At 44.5% G+C, this 15458-nt stretch overlaps 1 protein-coding gene across 1 annotated transcript; it reads left to right on the forward strand.

The window, feature by feature from the left end:
- Window positions 1-623: 623 nt before the first annotated feature.
- OAZ2 (ornithine decarboxylase antizyme 2) lies at window positions 624-13443 on the forward strand (the record flags this gene model as incomplete). The annotated part of the gene is given in 7 exon segments (XM_081292859.1): window positions 624-887; window positions 9670-9743; window positions 9847-9922; window positions 9924-10004; window positions 10797-10972; window positions 11731-11816; window positions 12218-13443. Coding segments are annotated over 7 exon segments (888 nt in total). The 3' UTR covers window positions 12349-13443.
- Between the last annotated feature and the right edge of the window lie 2015 nt (window positions 13444-15458).

Consider the following 15458-nt stretch of genomic DNA (forward strand, 5'->3'; position numbering starts at 1 on the left):
ATTTGGGTTGACTATGAACAGAGTTAAAAACCTGATTGTCTTAAAGTGCCTGTGATTGTGACCTGCTATGACTATGATTTGAGGTGTCTATACCACAGTGACTGTGACTCTTTGGCACTTGTCTGTGATAAGGACCAGCAGGGATAGTGAATGGAGATGGCTGTGCATTAGTAACCTTGCATGATTGACTGAAGTAGCCTGCATTGATTGTGACTTGAAGTGACTGTGAACAAGTCAGTGATGGTGGCTTCCACAATTGTTATGATGTGGCTGTGATCATGACCTACAGAGATTTGGCTTCTGATAACCATGTGACTGGCCAGTGATTGGAACATGGACCACTGACCTGAGATGTGTCTCCAAGATGAAGAGACAGTTGATCTCAGCTCGCTGTTGAGGTTATTGATCTGCATTATGAGCTGAGGTAACTGAGATCTATAGGCTTGGACTCAGACTGGGGATGGTGCTAATATGTGTGTAGTACTCTTTAGATTTCCAATTTGGTTTTTAATAAAATATCCTTTAGAGGCTTACAAACGGCACTGCCCCTCTTGAGCCCAGCAAAAAAGGAATGGGAACTAGGACTAGGTTTGGTTAGTCTTCAGAAAACAACCTGAAATTCAATGCATCATTCAGGCTACCGTGCACGGCCACGCCACCAATTGGGCTATGGCTTCTCCCTAAAAGCAGCCTTTATCCGGAAGCCCCTTACCCGCATCCCTATCCACCGCTATCCACCCCAGGAGCGCCTGCGCGGAGGTGGGGCGGTGCTTTGCCCTTTGTTGTGGGCCCCAGTTTCCCAGGACACCGCGCGGCTCCGGGGTGGGGCTATGCAGATGAGCCACTTGGGGGCGGGGCGGTTGCAGCGTCGGCGGCGGCCGGGGAGGGTCAGTTGGAGGCAGGCGCTTGCTGAGGCAGGAGGAGGGCTCTCGGCCCGCGGCCTGACAGGGACTTAGCCCGCCGAGATCGGCCCGCGCGCGCGACCCCACACCCACCCACTCATCCACCTACCCACTCCCTGCGCCGCCTCCTCCCACCCTGAGCAGAGCCGCCGAGGATGATAAACACCCAGGACAGGTAACGGCCCGGCCCAGGCTCCCCGCCCCCATCCTCTCTACTTCGGCTCTAGAGGGCCTCCTCCCCCATCAACCAGCTGGTCTCCGTACCCCCCACAGTAGGTCCCCGACAGGGCTCCATCCGCCTCCACCGGACCCTTCCCCACTTCAGCCACCCCGTCTGAGTTCCAGACCTGAAACTGGGCCTCTTTCCGTCTCTTAGCCCCCTCCCTCCAGCCCGGCCCATCCCCCTCATCCGGGCCTCCTCCTCCTCTAAAGCTCCCGCAAACCCGGACCCAATCTTTCAGTCAGGTCCCTTGTGCCCTCCTTAAAGGTGTCCTTTTATCCCCACTGGGCTTTATCCTTCCAATAGATACCCCGAATATCCCCGCCTCCTCCATATCCTCCCCGTATATATATTTTTACTCCCCATGTAAGTCTTTGACCCCGCTTTGAATCTGCTTTCTTGTGAAAACTGCACGCCCCAACCAACCAGACCCCTCTCTTGTCACTGCTTCTCTCCCACCAGTCAGGTTCCATCCTTCAGTTCTCAACTAGACCCCTTACCCCCCACCCCCACTCCAGGTCTAATGGTCTTTACAAAGATGCCCAGCCCTCCTTTTGGCACCTCACTCCAGCTTCATCTTTTCTCTCCTTTCCTCCTTCTACACTCCTCTCTCAGGGCTCATTTCCCTTGTCTTCCAGTATCATTCCTTTTATTTCCTCAAATACTTTGAAGTGGGTTCTTGTCCTTATCTCCCTAAGGGTGTCCCACCACCACTCTAAATACTCCTATCCTTTAAATATGTTCTCTCAGCTGGATCTCAACTTAACTCTTAACTTTTCTCACCTTAATTGAGCCACATCTTTTTTTTTTTTGGGGGGGGGGTAGGGGCAGTGCTGGGGATTGAACACAGGGCTTCATGAATGCTAGGCAAAAGCATATCCCTAGCCCACAGAACCACATCTTAAAGATTATCAGATCACAGAACTTAGCCCTGTACTTCTTCCAGTAAAGACTTTCAAGGAACACCTCCTTTCCTTGGACATCCAATGAATGCCTTCATATCAGGCCCTGTACTCTGGACACTGCACCTTGCAAGTTTCCATCCCCAAACCCAATTCCAGTTTCTCCGCATTAAATGAAGAGAAAGGTGCATATCTTTCTGCAACTGAGATACTGGATATCTAAATACTGAATATACTAAATAGATACTGGATATCTAAACTTGAATCCTTTTATCCTTCCCCTGCCTAAGTTAAGCAGACTTCATTACTCAAAATTTCTTTCTCTCTTCTTTTTCTAGGCAGTTTCTTCTCACTTATCACCCTCAAATATATCCCAAAATTCTGCCTCAGATACTATTCTCTGAAATGGTTCCATAACTTCCTCATTCTCAAGTTTTTAGCCCTGGTTGTTCCTCTGCATCAGAGTGAATTCTGTTTGCAATTTAGACCCAATTCCCTTCCTCATTTTTTCTCTAGACTTGTTGCTGTCCCCTCTGAAATGTGTGTGAAGCTCATTAGTTCCTCACACCAGACCCTTTGTCTTCAGATTTGCCCTTATGGCTTCTGCCCATCTGTAAGGCCTCATTATTTTGTAAGCAGATCCATTACCTGTAAATCCTCTTTAAACCATGCCATGGTCCTTACTAAACTAGGCTCTACTTTTCTCTTATAAATATAGCCTTACTGCTTTTCTTCACATTGCCACTCATGGTTCCCTTCTTACTAAATGGTCTCCAGCATAACGTTTCCTATTAATCAGCACCATCCTTATATATTCCAACTGGGTTTTCAGTTTTCTTGCATCTTAGTATTTTTCATCCCTACTGCACATTTGAAAAAGTCACCTGGGCCCCATCTTCACAGATTGCTCTAACTGTCCTAGGGTAGGGCTGGTTATTGGCATGTATTTTTTATAGCTCCCCGGGTAATTCTTTCCAATGAAGTTGAAAAACCCTGCTTCTCTTCTTTCAAAAGACTTTAACTTTTATCATTACGTTCCTTTAGTGAGTGTCATCTCTTCTTTACTGAAAAGGGCCTAGTCTTCCTCAGGGATTTCTCAGTCTTTCTCAGGCACTATCCAGAAGAACCCAAGATACATGCAACAGCTTCTTAAATTCTCTTTCAGTTACTGGGTTCTCAGCCATTAGCCATTTTCTTCCCTCAATTCTTAAACTCTTATCTCGTCTTCCCACCTTCATTTCTTTTCTGCATACACTGAAAGAAAATTCACTCCTTATTCCTGGTTTGTTCCTTTTTGACTTTTATCTCTGCCTCCTAAGCCCTTCTTACCTACAATCCCGTTCTGCTTTTATGTTTTCCTTTTCTGAGGCTATCCACATCCAACCCTCATTGCATTCCCCTTTCCTTCCATCTTCTATAACCCAGTCCTTCTGGAGCTGAGGAGGTGGAGGTGGATAGATACTTGAATGGTGCAAAAGGTGTTAACTGTGGTTTGGAGGGCCTTGTGTAGAAGATAGAGGGCAGGTAGGAGAGAAAACAGGTTGAAGTGTAGGGGTGGAGGGAAGCAGAGGAACCTACAGCAAAACCTGCTCAAGGGGTATGTATGTGAGATGAATTTTCTATGTTCTCTAGAAGGTGGAGTCTCTGGAAGGTGGGCTGGCTGAGCAGTAAGTCTATAGAGTCCTCTATACTCATCTGGTCTAGATGCCAAGTCCTTTCCAGGCTGAGCTCAGAGTTGAGCACTTGGGACCAACATATAAGGGTCCTCACTGAATGAGTGTGAGAGATCTGAGTTCTAGTTCTGCCTTAGCTAGTGTGCTTACATGTGCTTACATGCTTACGGCGCGGGGGTGGGGGGGTGCAGGGAGATTGGGTTAGTTTAGCTCAAAGATTCTTTCCAGCTTCCTGAGTGACAAAACAGGCTTGCTTGTCTCGAGGGCCCTTGCTTAGTGTGTGGGTAATTTGAGGGGCTTGGCTATGTGAGAGGCAAGTGGAGGGAGGAGCCAGCTGCCCTGCCAGGGCCTGGGCTGGAGCTGGGCCTTGGATGAAGCTCCTCCACTTTGGCCTGGGGGTGGGGTGGGGTGGGGTGTGCAGGGTGTCTGGTTTCTTTGAGTTACTGCAATCCTGTTTCCCAGCCTCCTCTGGCCTGCCTCTAACTTTCTAAAAGAAATCCTGTAAAGAGTCCTAACTAGGGATTCTGATAAGAGCCGGATGCTCTTCCCAGTCAGTGTTGTTGGTGTTTTGTATCCGCAGAGAGGGGGAGTTGGCTGGAAGTTTAGCTCCCATTGGGTGGGGGATGGGATTTCCAGCTTCCCTGGCTCTAGTGAAAAATGCAGGAGGTGGAGGCTTAGTTTCCTGGAAGAAATAGTTGAAGAGCTTGCAATATGTTTTGAAAACAAGGCTCTTCCTTTCCAGTGTTGTTCTGATTGGTGCTTCCAAAATGTCAAAATTCTTGATGGTGGGGGAGGGAAGAAGACGGAAATACAAGCCCCTTCATTATATTTTTTGAATATCAGGTTTAAACCCAAGAGGAAATCAAGCTTCCTGGCCTTTCTCTGTCTGGACTTGGAGGGGCAGGGAGACAGTATCTGTCTAGGGCTTGTTTCATATCTTTTGACAGTACAGTATTTGGAGAAAAGCTAGCCCTGGCTTTATAGCTATGTTATTATCATTCTGTGTACTCATGGACTTTGGGGGAGAAGCATTTGGTTCTACAGGTGGTTTTTTGAAGGTGGAGGTGAGCAGGGTACAAAAAGCATATCAGAATTACCCCGAGTAGCTTCACAGTTTTGTGGGTAATGGGATTTTCCAAAGAATTTTATTTTCCTTGTTTATTGGCATTATGGCTTTTTGAGTGTAGGGTGGAAGAACCAGTTTTCCTAAGATGTGCCTTCAAGAATACCCTACAGAGAGAAAGAAACTCCTGTATAATCAGGAATTCCTCCAGATTGGATGCTTCAGAAAACAGTATGGACTAATAATAGCAATTTCTCATTCTGCCAAGAAATCCAAATTTAGCACCAGAGCAGCTTAGGGGAAAAAAAGGTGGGGGGTACTGAGGAGGGGATAGAAGGATATTACAAATGTTCATTTTTAAGAAAAAGTATTTCATCCCTTTTTGAAACAATACAGTGTTGATTCAAATTGATGCCATGGTTTGGAAGGCTGATGGAAAACTATAGATTAGAAATGTCATTAGATTAGCAAGAATCTTTTTACTTTAAGTGAACAGACAGGTAGTTTTCCTGTTAGCAGCAGCAGAAAATGCTTTGTATAAGCCTTCAGAAAATTTCCTAGGTCTTTGATACAATATGAAAAATGAAATAATTTTATTCTGGGAAAAGCGGCTGGAGACTGTGATGAGCTTACAATACAGTATAATACTAGACTGCAGTGAAAAAATTGAGATCTTTTTTTAAAAAATAGGATTACCTAGCCATGCAGCTGCCTTTGATAGCACATGTGATTGTATTTACTTTTGGTAGAAGATGTATCACACCATCAGCTGTATGATAGGCAAACCTTAGGGGCAGAGATATTCTGGCTGCTGCCATACATGTGTTTCTTGTGGAGAATAAACCAAAACCAATTTTGCTTTTAGCCTGTGATTCAGATTGGTGATGTCATTTTCTTATAATTATGCATAGCAAGTAGACTCCCTTTGGAATGCATAACAGCCCTAGTGAAATGACTTTAGCCTGGCATTTGCCCAAGGCCCCTGTCTCAGAAGGGGGAACTGGCAGCTGAGAATCAGCCTGTATGGTCACACTAGTCTGAAGGTGGCCATCACCTCCCATCTTTCTTCCTGTTTCTTTTTTGTTAAGTGTGATGGTAGCCCTGAATTGGTCTCTCTTTACATAAGGATTAGTCATCAGAGATATTCCTAGTCTTAGAGTAAAAGCAGCCTCTGTGAGGGAAATAAGGGCATTCTGAGTATTTTGTGAAGCAGGGCCTGAGACATGAATGGGTCAGAAGTAGTTAAGAGGGAAATGAATGTATAATACTGGAAATGTGATTTTTATGCCTCTTACTTATTATCAAAGGTAGGTAATACCAAAGCCATCTGATCTCTAGTAGGTATTAAAATGAGAAAAAGGGTGCAGACTTTGAATAGGTTGAGGAGGCCACTGATTGAAGAGAAACCTGATCAAAATTTATCAGAGTATTTGAATCAAGTGTTCATTAGATTCTGTGGTTACAGAATTACTTTTATATTAAATCTCAATTCTGTGTAGCAGCAGGTACCCTTCTTTGAGCAAACAAAATATAAAATTCAAGGGGGCTGGGGAGATAGCTCAGTTGGTAGAGTGCTTGCCTTGATGCACAAGGCCCTGGGTTCGATCCCCAGCACCATCACCCCCCCCAAAAAAAAAATATATATATATATATTCAAAACTGATAAAATCAACTGGAAGTGATTTAATTCTTTTAAATAATAAGTACTCCAGATATTTAAAAACAGGATTTAAATTATACAAATTTGATTTAGCATCAATGTTTCCAGGAATACATGCTGCATATATTGCCTGTTGGTAGTCAGTGTATGAAATTATGATCTGTTAAGGACACTTCAGATAGGAGTTTCACAAATGCTTTAAATTAGAAGCAGCAGGATATGATATGGTAGCACTCATTTATATCTTGAGGACTGTTTCGTTGTTTTTTTTTTTTGTTGTTGTTGTTGAGGACTATTTCTAAGGGCATGTCCTGTAACACCTGAGAAGATAAAAGGTACAAAAGCCTCCAATCTTCCATCATCTCCTGACTTGCCCTGGATGCTGGATACATAATACCCTCTTTGTCCCTCCCACTCCTTCCCCCCGCCCCCCAGGGCATATATTGGGGATTGAATCCAGGGACCCTTAACCACTCAGCAACATCCCCAGCCCATCCCTTTTTTGTATTTTGAGACAGGGTCTCTCTAAGTTGCCTAGGCCCTCACAAAATTGCTAAGACTGACTTCAAACTTGTGATCCTCCTGCCTTAGCCTTCAGAGCCATTGGGATTACAGGTGCGCACCACCATGCCCAGTACATGTCTGTTAATTACTTAAACTACTGCATATATACCCATCCTCCTTTCCTTCTCATCTAGGAAATGACAGTCAGATTTTCTTTCAGAGAAGCAATTTGTCATTAATTACAAGTATCTAATAACAGATGCTTTATAATGGCTGAAGAAGATAATTATTGTCATCTACTGTCAAACAAGCTTATCCTAAACCCCAGCTGTTTCTCTTAGGGAACTGGATCCCAGTGTGGAGTCCTGACATACTCCACCCCCATTCAAACACATGCTTCTTTCTGCACTTTGTGGGGGAGGAGCAAAAGCCTCTCCAGAATCCTTATGTGTGAGAGTAGGGAATTAAATTATTTACTACCATAGGATGGACATGTTGCATTTATTTAGAAAGATCAGGAAACCAGAAATATCATTAGTTTATTATAGGTTAGTGCTGGACGCAGGGCAGGTTTCAGAGATTATTTCAAGAAAAAAAAAGGAGGGATTCTGTATGTAAAACAAAAATTCCCCACAATATTCTGATCTTTTCAGGGGATTGCCCCTATTGCTTCTGCTTTTCTTTTCTTTCTTTCTCAGTTGCTTAGGGCCTTGAACTTGCATTCCTCCTGCTTCAGCTTTCCTAGTTGCTGGGATTACAGGCATGTGCCACTGTGCCTGGCTTGTTTCTATTGTTTACAAGTGCAAATTAGCCAAGAATGAAGATATTGGTTGGAATGCAGGGCAGAGGTTCAGTGTAAATCACTCATGTAAAAAATGGTTTTTGGGCCTGGGTTGTAGCTCAGTGGTAGAGTGCTTACCTAGCGCGTGAGGCCCTGGGTTCGATTCTCAGCACCACGTGAAAATAAATAAATAAAGGTATTTAAACTAATACAACTAAAAAATAAATACTTTTTAAAAAATGGTTTTGAGGGCAGTGGTAGAGCGCTTGCCTTGCATGTGTGAGGCACTGGGTTCGATCCTAGGCACCATATAAAAAATAAAAATAAAATAAAGATATTGTGTCCATCTACAACTTAAAAAAAAAAAAAACAGTTTTGAGAAACATTTCTTCTGAGAAGTGGGAGTCTGGCCCCAAAATTTTAGAAGTTCAAGGCTTTGGATCTAGTTGTATTGTGAATCCAAGCAATTCTTCTGGTATCCATTCCAGAGGGGATTTGCCCAGTTCTTGGGTAACTGCTGATCAATGCAAGAAGGCCAGCTTTCTCCAGTGGCCCAGTCTTCCTAGTGTTTCTAAAGGAACCTCATTATATGCCAAAAGGGGCACTGGGGAATGAGAAGGGAATGGTATGTAGAGTGCACCATTGTGTAGGGAAACCCCTCACACTTGTTTTATTTTTTTGTTTGCCTGGACAGTATTCTTCTGCCCCTTAAAACTTTGGAAGGGAAAATATAATAATTTATTGTCCCCAGCAGAAAGTAACTCCTTCAGGCAAACCTCAGAGGCACAGAGATTTGAAAACAGTATAAGTGTAGCTGCCCTTTCACTTAAAGGCTAAGTGTAGAGATGAGGATGCCCCAAGGTTTTCCAGAATAGGCAAGAGGTAGGGAATGGGTTTATAATCCCTAGATATTAATGCTACTTCAGGCTTACAGATATTTCTCTGGGAACTCCATTTCCCAAGGAAATTTTCAGTTATCCTTTTAGGCCTCCAGTTAAAATCTGGAGACCATAGAAGCTGAGCAATGATGGGTTTAGATTTCTAGTCTCAACTGGAATGCTTGCTAGTTCCAGCACACCACAACAATACTTCTGTCCACCACCTTCCAGTTATCTTGAGGCTGGTATATGATGGCTAAAGGACAAACCTGTTGCTTAGTCCTGGTGGACAAGCAGAATGAAGTCTTGCTTCATTTGCCCTTGGCTTGGGGGTCAGCTTAAGGAGCCATTCAAAGAAGGTAGTGGAACAGATCTGGAGTCCCACTGGATCTCCGTGGAAGTCATGGTGCCCAGTAAGGGTACCTGGATGTGATGGAGAGCTCCTGTAAGGGCTTTTGACTTTCTGTAGTCCATCTGATTGTTGGCTTCCTTATTCAGGTCACAGCATATATTACCTTTTCCCAGCATGCCCCTTTCCTACAACTGAGTATCTGTTCTGACTACATTGGTATTACTACATTCCCACATTTGGGTCATGAAGTGACTAACAAAGAGAGGCAAGTGGGCCCAGCATTTGGTGGCAGATCAGGGACAAAGTCAGACATAGTAATATTGTTCTGGGAGCCAAATCTCCGTATTTAATTTTGTTCTTAACCCTAGAGGAATGTGCAGTAGGTGATTTCTCATTCTAATTCCTTTGTTCAGATGGAGGATGGGGCCATCACTGGAACATAGCCTTGGGAATTCCTCAAGAACACAGTACCCAGTGGCACATGACTTCCCAAAGTCCATCTGCCTCTCCTGAGCCTGAATGTAGGCTTTGTGATTCTGCCTCATAGGTTGTTGAGGCATTGGTGGCTTAGGAGGGGTACTGGTGCAGGGCACAGGTCTGGAGTCCTACTAGGCAAGCTAGCATCTGGTGGTTCCTTCCACGATATATGGTCAGTGCCACAGTGTTTGTATGAAGATATCTGATAGGTGTTCCCCTTGTCAGACATATGCAGTCGAACTCCCTTGGGCCTTCAGGAATTTTTCTCTGTCTTCATGATGGTGGGCTCCTTCAAGAGAGCAATGGCAATTTTGGAAGAACTGGGGCAATGGTATGGCCTTTAGAACACTTGTTTAGGGGAAAGGTTGGGGTGGGATTTGAGTTAAATTTTCAAGTTTTGGCATTTACTGTATTATCTTCTCTTTCTCTTGCAGTAGTATTTTGCCTTTGAGTAACTGTCCCCAGCTCCAGTGCTGCAGGCACATTGTTCCGGGGCCTCTGTGGTGCTCCTGATGCCCCTCACCCACTGTCGAAGATCCCCGGTGGGCGAGGGGGCGGCAGGGATCCTTCTCTCTCAGCTCTAATATATAAGGTAAGGGAGAACTTGGGATGGGAATCTCTGGGCAGAGTTCTCAGATACCACTGAGCTGCTGCTCAAAGGGAGCTGTCACTTTCATAGTCTTCCAGGCCAGAAGTGGGACTGGGAAGGACTCTTCAGCTGAGGCTGCTATGTGGCTTTTCAGGAGTTTTAGAGGGAGGCACCATTTGCTGCCTTTTGATCTGCTGTGACTGAGGCCCAGAAGTTGGTTTGGCTTCTAAGACTGGGATGGAAGGTTAGCAGGACAGCTAAGTTCTAGTCTCTTGACACTGTGATAATATGAATTGTATAGTCCACCTGAAAGCAGGTTTTGGATGGTCAAGTCCCCAGCCAAACCGTCACAAATGTCCTTTCAGAGGGAAGGGAAAGAACATGTTTTTTTTTGGGGGGGGGGGATATAGGCTTTCAAATCAGACCTAGGTTGGAATCTCAGCTTTGTCATTTATTACCTTGAGAGCTTTGGTTGATATTCTTAATTGTTCTTAAATGTCAGATTTAAGATGGAAATACTAATGCTCACCTTAAGTGTTTGTCAAACTAATATATGGGACCATATTGTGACCATACTTGGTACCTGGTATATGCTTCAATATACATTTCCCTTCTTAACATCAACTGGTTTTAACAATGGCTTCACTTAGCCAGATGTGGGTCTATATTTCCAGCATACCCTCTTGTCCTATGCCCTCTTTTGGCCTAAGGGATTCCTAGTGCCACCTGGTTAGAAAGCATATGACATGCCAGAGGCAGCAGTGATATGGTCCTTTGTCCTGCTTTCCTTCCCAGGACGAGAAGCTCACTGTGACCCAGGACCTCCCTGTGAATGATGGAAAACCTCACATTGTCCACTTCCAATATGAGGTCACCGAGGTGAAGGTCTCTTGCTGGGATGCAGTCCTGTCCAGCCAGAGTCTGTTTGTAGAAATCCCAGATGGATTATTAGCTGATGGGAGCAAAGAAGGGTAAGGAGCAAGTGCTAAGGGAAAGGAACAAATGAGGAAAAGAAGGTCCCCAGACCTATGTTTACTGGGATAACTGATTTTTAACCAAAGTCCATGCTTTCTTCCCTAGCTCTAGATTTCCCAAGTAGATTCCATTTTGTAACAGGTTATTTTTAGCCAGTAAAACAGGCCTGCTCTAGGTTATAATTAAAGCAGATCTTTATCACATTAACCAAATGCCTACTAGTTAATCACCCCCTGGTTCATGCTTCCAAGCAGATACCAAGTCTCTCTTGAGCCACCTTATAGTGGTGCAGATACCGTGGGATTCCATTGGACTGGGCAAGGCCCTCCAAGCAGCCCATGTAAGCAGCAGTCCTGAGGACAGAGTTCTGGCTCTAGTTTCTTGAGAAAATAGGCAATGGCAGGGACCACAGTATCCTGCTCAGTGGCAGGTGACCTTATCAAAGTTGGCAGTAATCTCTGGAGAACTGGGTTCTTTTTCTAGGTCTCAAGCTCTGACTTATGAACTGCATTAGTTAAGATGGTCAGTGTTACTTTCAGATGATGAACCTAGTCACAGGAAGAGATAATTCAATAACATTTTTCTTAAGACTCTGTGTGGCTTATTTTTTTCTGAACTCGGGGCTCTCAAGATCTCAAAATGAGAACCTTCTCTGGAGCTTCTGTATTATATTGCTGGCGGTTTGGCTCAGAAAACCCCTCTTTTTGACGGTTTGGAGCAGGAGGGCCTGATTAGTTTTCTTTGCTTCTTACAGATTGTTAGCACTGCTAGAGTTTGCTGAAGAGAAGATGAAAGTAAACTATGTCTTCATCTGCTTCAGGAAGGGCCGTGAAGACAGAGGTGAGGAGTCAAAGCAGCCAAAGACTTCCAGGCTGTGCAGCAGGGTCTGGGGAGGAGGATACAGGGTTCCTGTTTAGTAAGTAGGGACTCCTCCTTCCCCCACCTAGTACCAGGGATTGAACCCAGGACAGTTTTATCTCTGAGTTACTTTTTTTTTAAATTTTGAGACAGGGTCTTTCTAGTTGGCCAGGTTGGCCTTGAATTTAGAATCCTCCTGCCTCAGCCTCCAGTGTATCTGGGATTACTGGTGTCTCCCACCCCTGGCAAATCAGGCGTGGAAGGGAGTTGCCCAAGGATTACCAACAACCTTGTTTGTTCCATTTCTTTGGAGTTTTCCTTTGATTTTAAGCCTGTCCTTGTTTTTCTCATCAGAATCCTTTTTATGCTCTTATCTTCTACAGCTCCACTCCTGAAGACCTTCAGCTTCTTGGGCTTTGAGATTGTGCGTCCAGGTCATCCCTGCGTCCCCTCTCGGCCAGATGTGATGTTCATGGTTTACCCCCTGGACCAGAACTTGTCCGATGAGGACTAATAGTCATAGAGGATGCTTTGCCCAAGAGCCACAGTGGGGGAAGAGGGGAAGTTAGGCAGCCTTGGGACAGAGGAGAGGGCTCCTTGCTGTCTAGGGAAGGACGCTGAGGGGCTCAGGGTGAGGGTTGCCTATTGTGTTCTTGGAGTTGACTCGTTGAAATTGTTTTCCATAAAGAACAGTATAAACATATTATTCACATGTAATCACCAATAGTAAATGAAGATGTTTATGAACTGGCATTAGAAGCTTTTTAAACTGCGCTGTGTGATGTGCTCTATCTAGCCTAGGGGAGGACATTGCCTAGAGAGGGAAGGGCTATCTGGGTCCAGGGGCAAGGGCTGGTGGACAGCACTGTCAGGCTCAGGTTCCCCTATTTTGTTGGGCTTTCTGTTTTGGTTTTTAAGACTTAATGTATTTTCTTTCTTTGCTTCCTGTCACCCCAGGGGCTCCTGAATAGGCTTTTGGGCAGTGTCCTTGGGTTGTTTTTTGACTCCACCTGGGCTTTTCTGTGTGCATTTGTGTCTGGCCTGGTGTAAGCAGGTCTGACCCCTCCTCCTTTACAGTTTAGTGTTATTCTGGCATTTGGTTAAGCTGGCTTAATCTGTTTAATGTTATCAGTGCATTTTAAATAGGGCATTGAAGTTCACTCCCATGACAGGGCTTTTTTTGGGGTGCCTGGGCTTTAAGAAACAGTAACTAAATTCCAACTCTCAAACTATTACCAGGAGTTCTTGCTCCTGTGGCTCAGGCTCCAAGGTCTCCTTCCTAGGGTCACAAAGAGCAGAGAGAAGAAATAGCAACTCAGGGCCTGGGAATCGTGGGGAATCTGTTCTTAGGGACCTAATGCCTCTGGCTGGCTGAGCATAGTGCTGACTGCCCCTAACAGGTTCTGAGCAGTGCTTTAATACCTTGTCCTGCAGGGCCTAGAGGTAATAGGAAAAGGGGCTAAAAGTGGCTCCTCCTTTTCTGTTTCATTGAATAGCTTGTTCTAAGGGGAAAGGAAGGGGCAGGAGATCTAGGCTGGGTGAAGGGAAGTGGGGGTGTCAGGGAGGAAAGTGTGTTGTGTTACTGTGTCAATAAACTGATTTAAAGTTATGGTTGGTCTGTTCTTTATTCCTGTACCAGGACCAACTTCTTAGGCTCTGGGCTCAGAGCCTAACTTAATAGGGGTGTGCAAACATGCTTCTCAAGGAGAAAGCTGCAATGCAGTAGGGCAGATAAGCTGGCCAAGGTCTCTGGGGCTGTGTTATACTGTGAAACGTGGGGTTGCTAGGAGTCTAAGACACATTGCGAGAGCCCCCTAGAGAGACAGGCATGTACAAAATCAGCTTCGTCTAATAGAGGCTCTCTCCCTAGGATCCAAATTGTTTTTTCTTTTATATTACAAGTCTGAGTTCTAAAACTGGGTTTTTGGCTTTTGCATGGAACTGCCACATAACGTTCCTTATTCTTGTTTCTCTCTTTTTTTTTTTCCTACTTCCTATACCTCCTATAGCTTTGTAACTACTCTTGATTCTTAAGTTTATATGTGGGTCTCTGGCCAATTTTCACACTGTATTTCACAGAGCTTACTTGTGTTTTATTCTGGGCCAAACCATTAACCTAATAACCAAGTAGGTATTCCTTAAAAGACCTGAGTCAATACCCCCACTCCCCACACATAGTAGTATTAGAACAAGTCTGGGACTAGACACATTAAATTGAAATCAGAGTGGCTAAAAGCTGTCCCCCATTAAGCAGATGATTTCTAGAGGCAGCCTAAAGGACGTAGGCAGTTTAGGATTTAGATGTTAAATCCAAGGAATCTGCTAGTAGAAAGGATAAGGGAAAACCTCTCAGTCCTTTACTTTTTCCTCCAAAGCTAGCAGAATGGACAGGAAAGATGCTTGAGATTCTCCTGCCATCTGTTGGTGGTTCCTGTTGCAGAGATAAAAGGAAGGACTGAATTGGAAATCCAGGTACCCTGTCAAGATTTCCCAAAAAATAGCTTTGCAGGAAAAAAATTTGGTATTCAAAGTCTGAACTCCAGTTAAAAAAGCAACTTGGTAGAATTTTTTTGGGGGGAGGGTGGAGAGAGGGATAGAGATGTGAAAGGCAAACTAAGTCTAAATTTAAGAACAGGGACATTAAAAACTTTATTCAATAAATACAACAAATAATTTAAAAATATATTTCAATTCCAAAGCCAATTAAGAAAAGGAAGTAGAGGCAAAGGGGAAAAAAGCAGGGAAGTAGGAAGGTAGAGGAAAGGAGAAATGGGGAACAATGGTTTGGTTGGGCTGTGTTTCAGAAGATACCACCCTTTTAAATTCTGATCAAATGCTCTTGATCCACAACCCCTTAGCCCTTTTTCTGATGGGGTAACATAGGAGTCCACCAGCAAAGAATGATTCTCTGGGCTCTGGAGCAGAGCACTTTGGAGACTGTAATGTGTGAGGGTGGGATGGGTAGAGCAATAGGAGTCCTTTTCCAGTCATTCCTAACCCCCCAGGCGGGTTCAAGTAGTGCAAACTCTTAGGTAGAGAGCTCCCGGCTGCATAGTTTCTTGGGTGAGCATCCAAACTAGAGCCTCTGGGAGATTGGTCCCAGAATACCAAGGGGTCCAAAGCCACTTTGGTGAGTGGGGTCTAAGGGTGAAAAGAGGAGAGGCTAGGACAGAGCTTCTGGGCTAAGCCAGTGACCAAGTCAGAAAACAATGCTGGGCAGGAAAGGGCTACAGGGCAGGTAGTTGGGACACTAGATTCAACAGCTTGCCATTAGCCAGGGAAGCTGAGGATGCACATGGAGCAGGACCAGAAGACTGGGAAAGCTGAGGGAAAACAGAAGTTCGGAGGAAGGAAGAGGCAGCTTAGCAGCAAACTCCAGGAGAAATAACCAGCAGCCCTCACAGATTTGTGATTGTCTCTTAAAAAGATTTATTTTCTCTTCTTGCCTGAATGTACAAAGGCAAAAAGAGTACAGTTTGTATATATATATATTTATATATATATATAAAAAAAACAAGGAACTTGGTAATTTACACTTTTACGGAAGGGAACAATCAGGAAGACTGAAATTAAATCCAACAGAGCAACGCCAATGGAATAAAAGCTATGAACAGCAACACTGCC

Source organism: Spermophilus citellus (genome assembly GCF_964194105.1).
Source record: "Spermophilus citellus genome assembly, chromosome: 4".
NCBI lineage: Eukaryota > Metazoa > Chordata > Mammalia > Rodentia > Sciuridae > Spermophilus > Spermophilus citellus.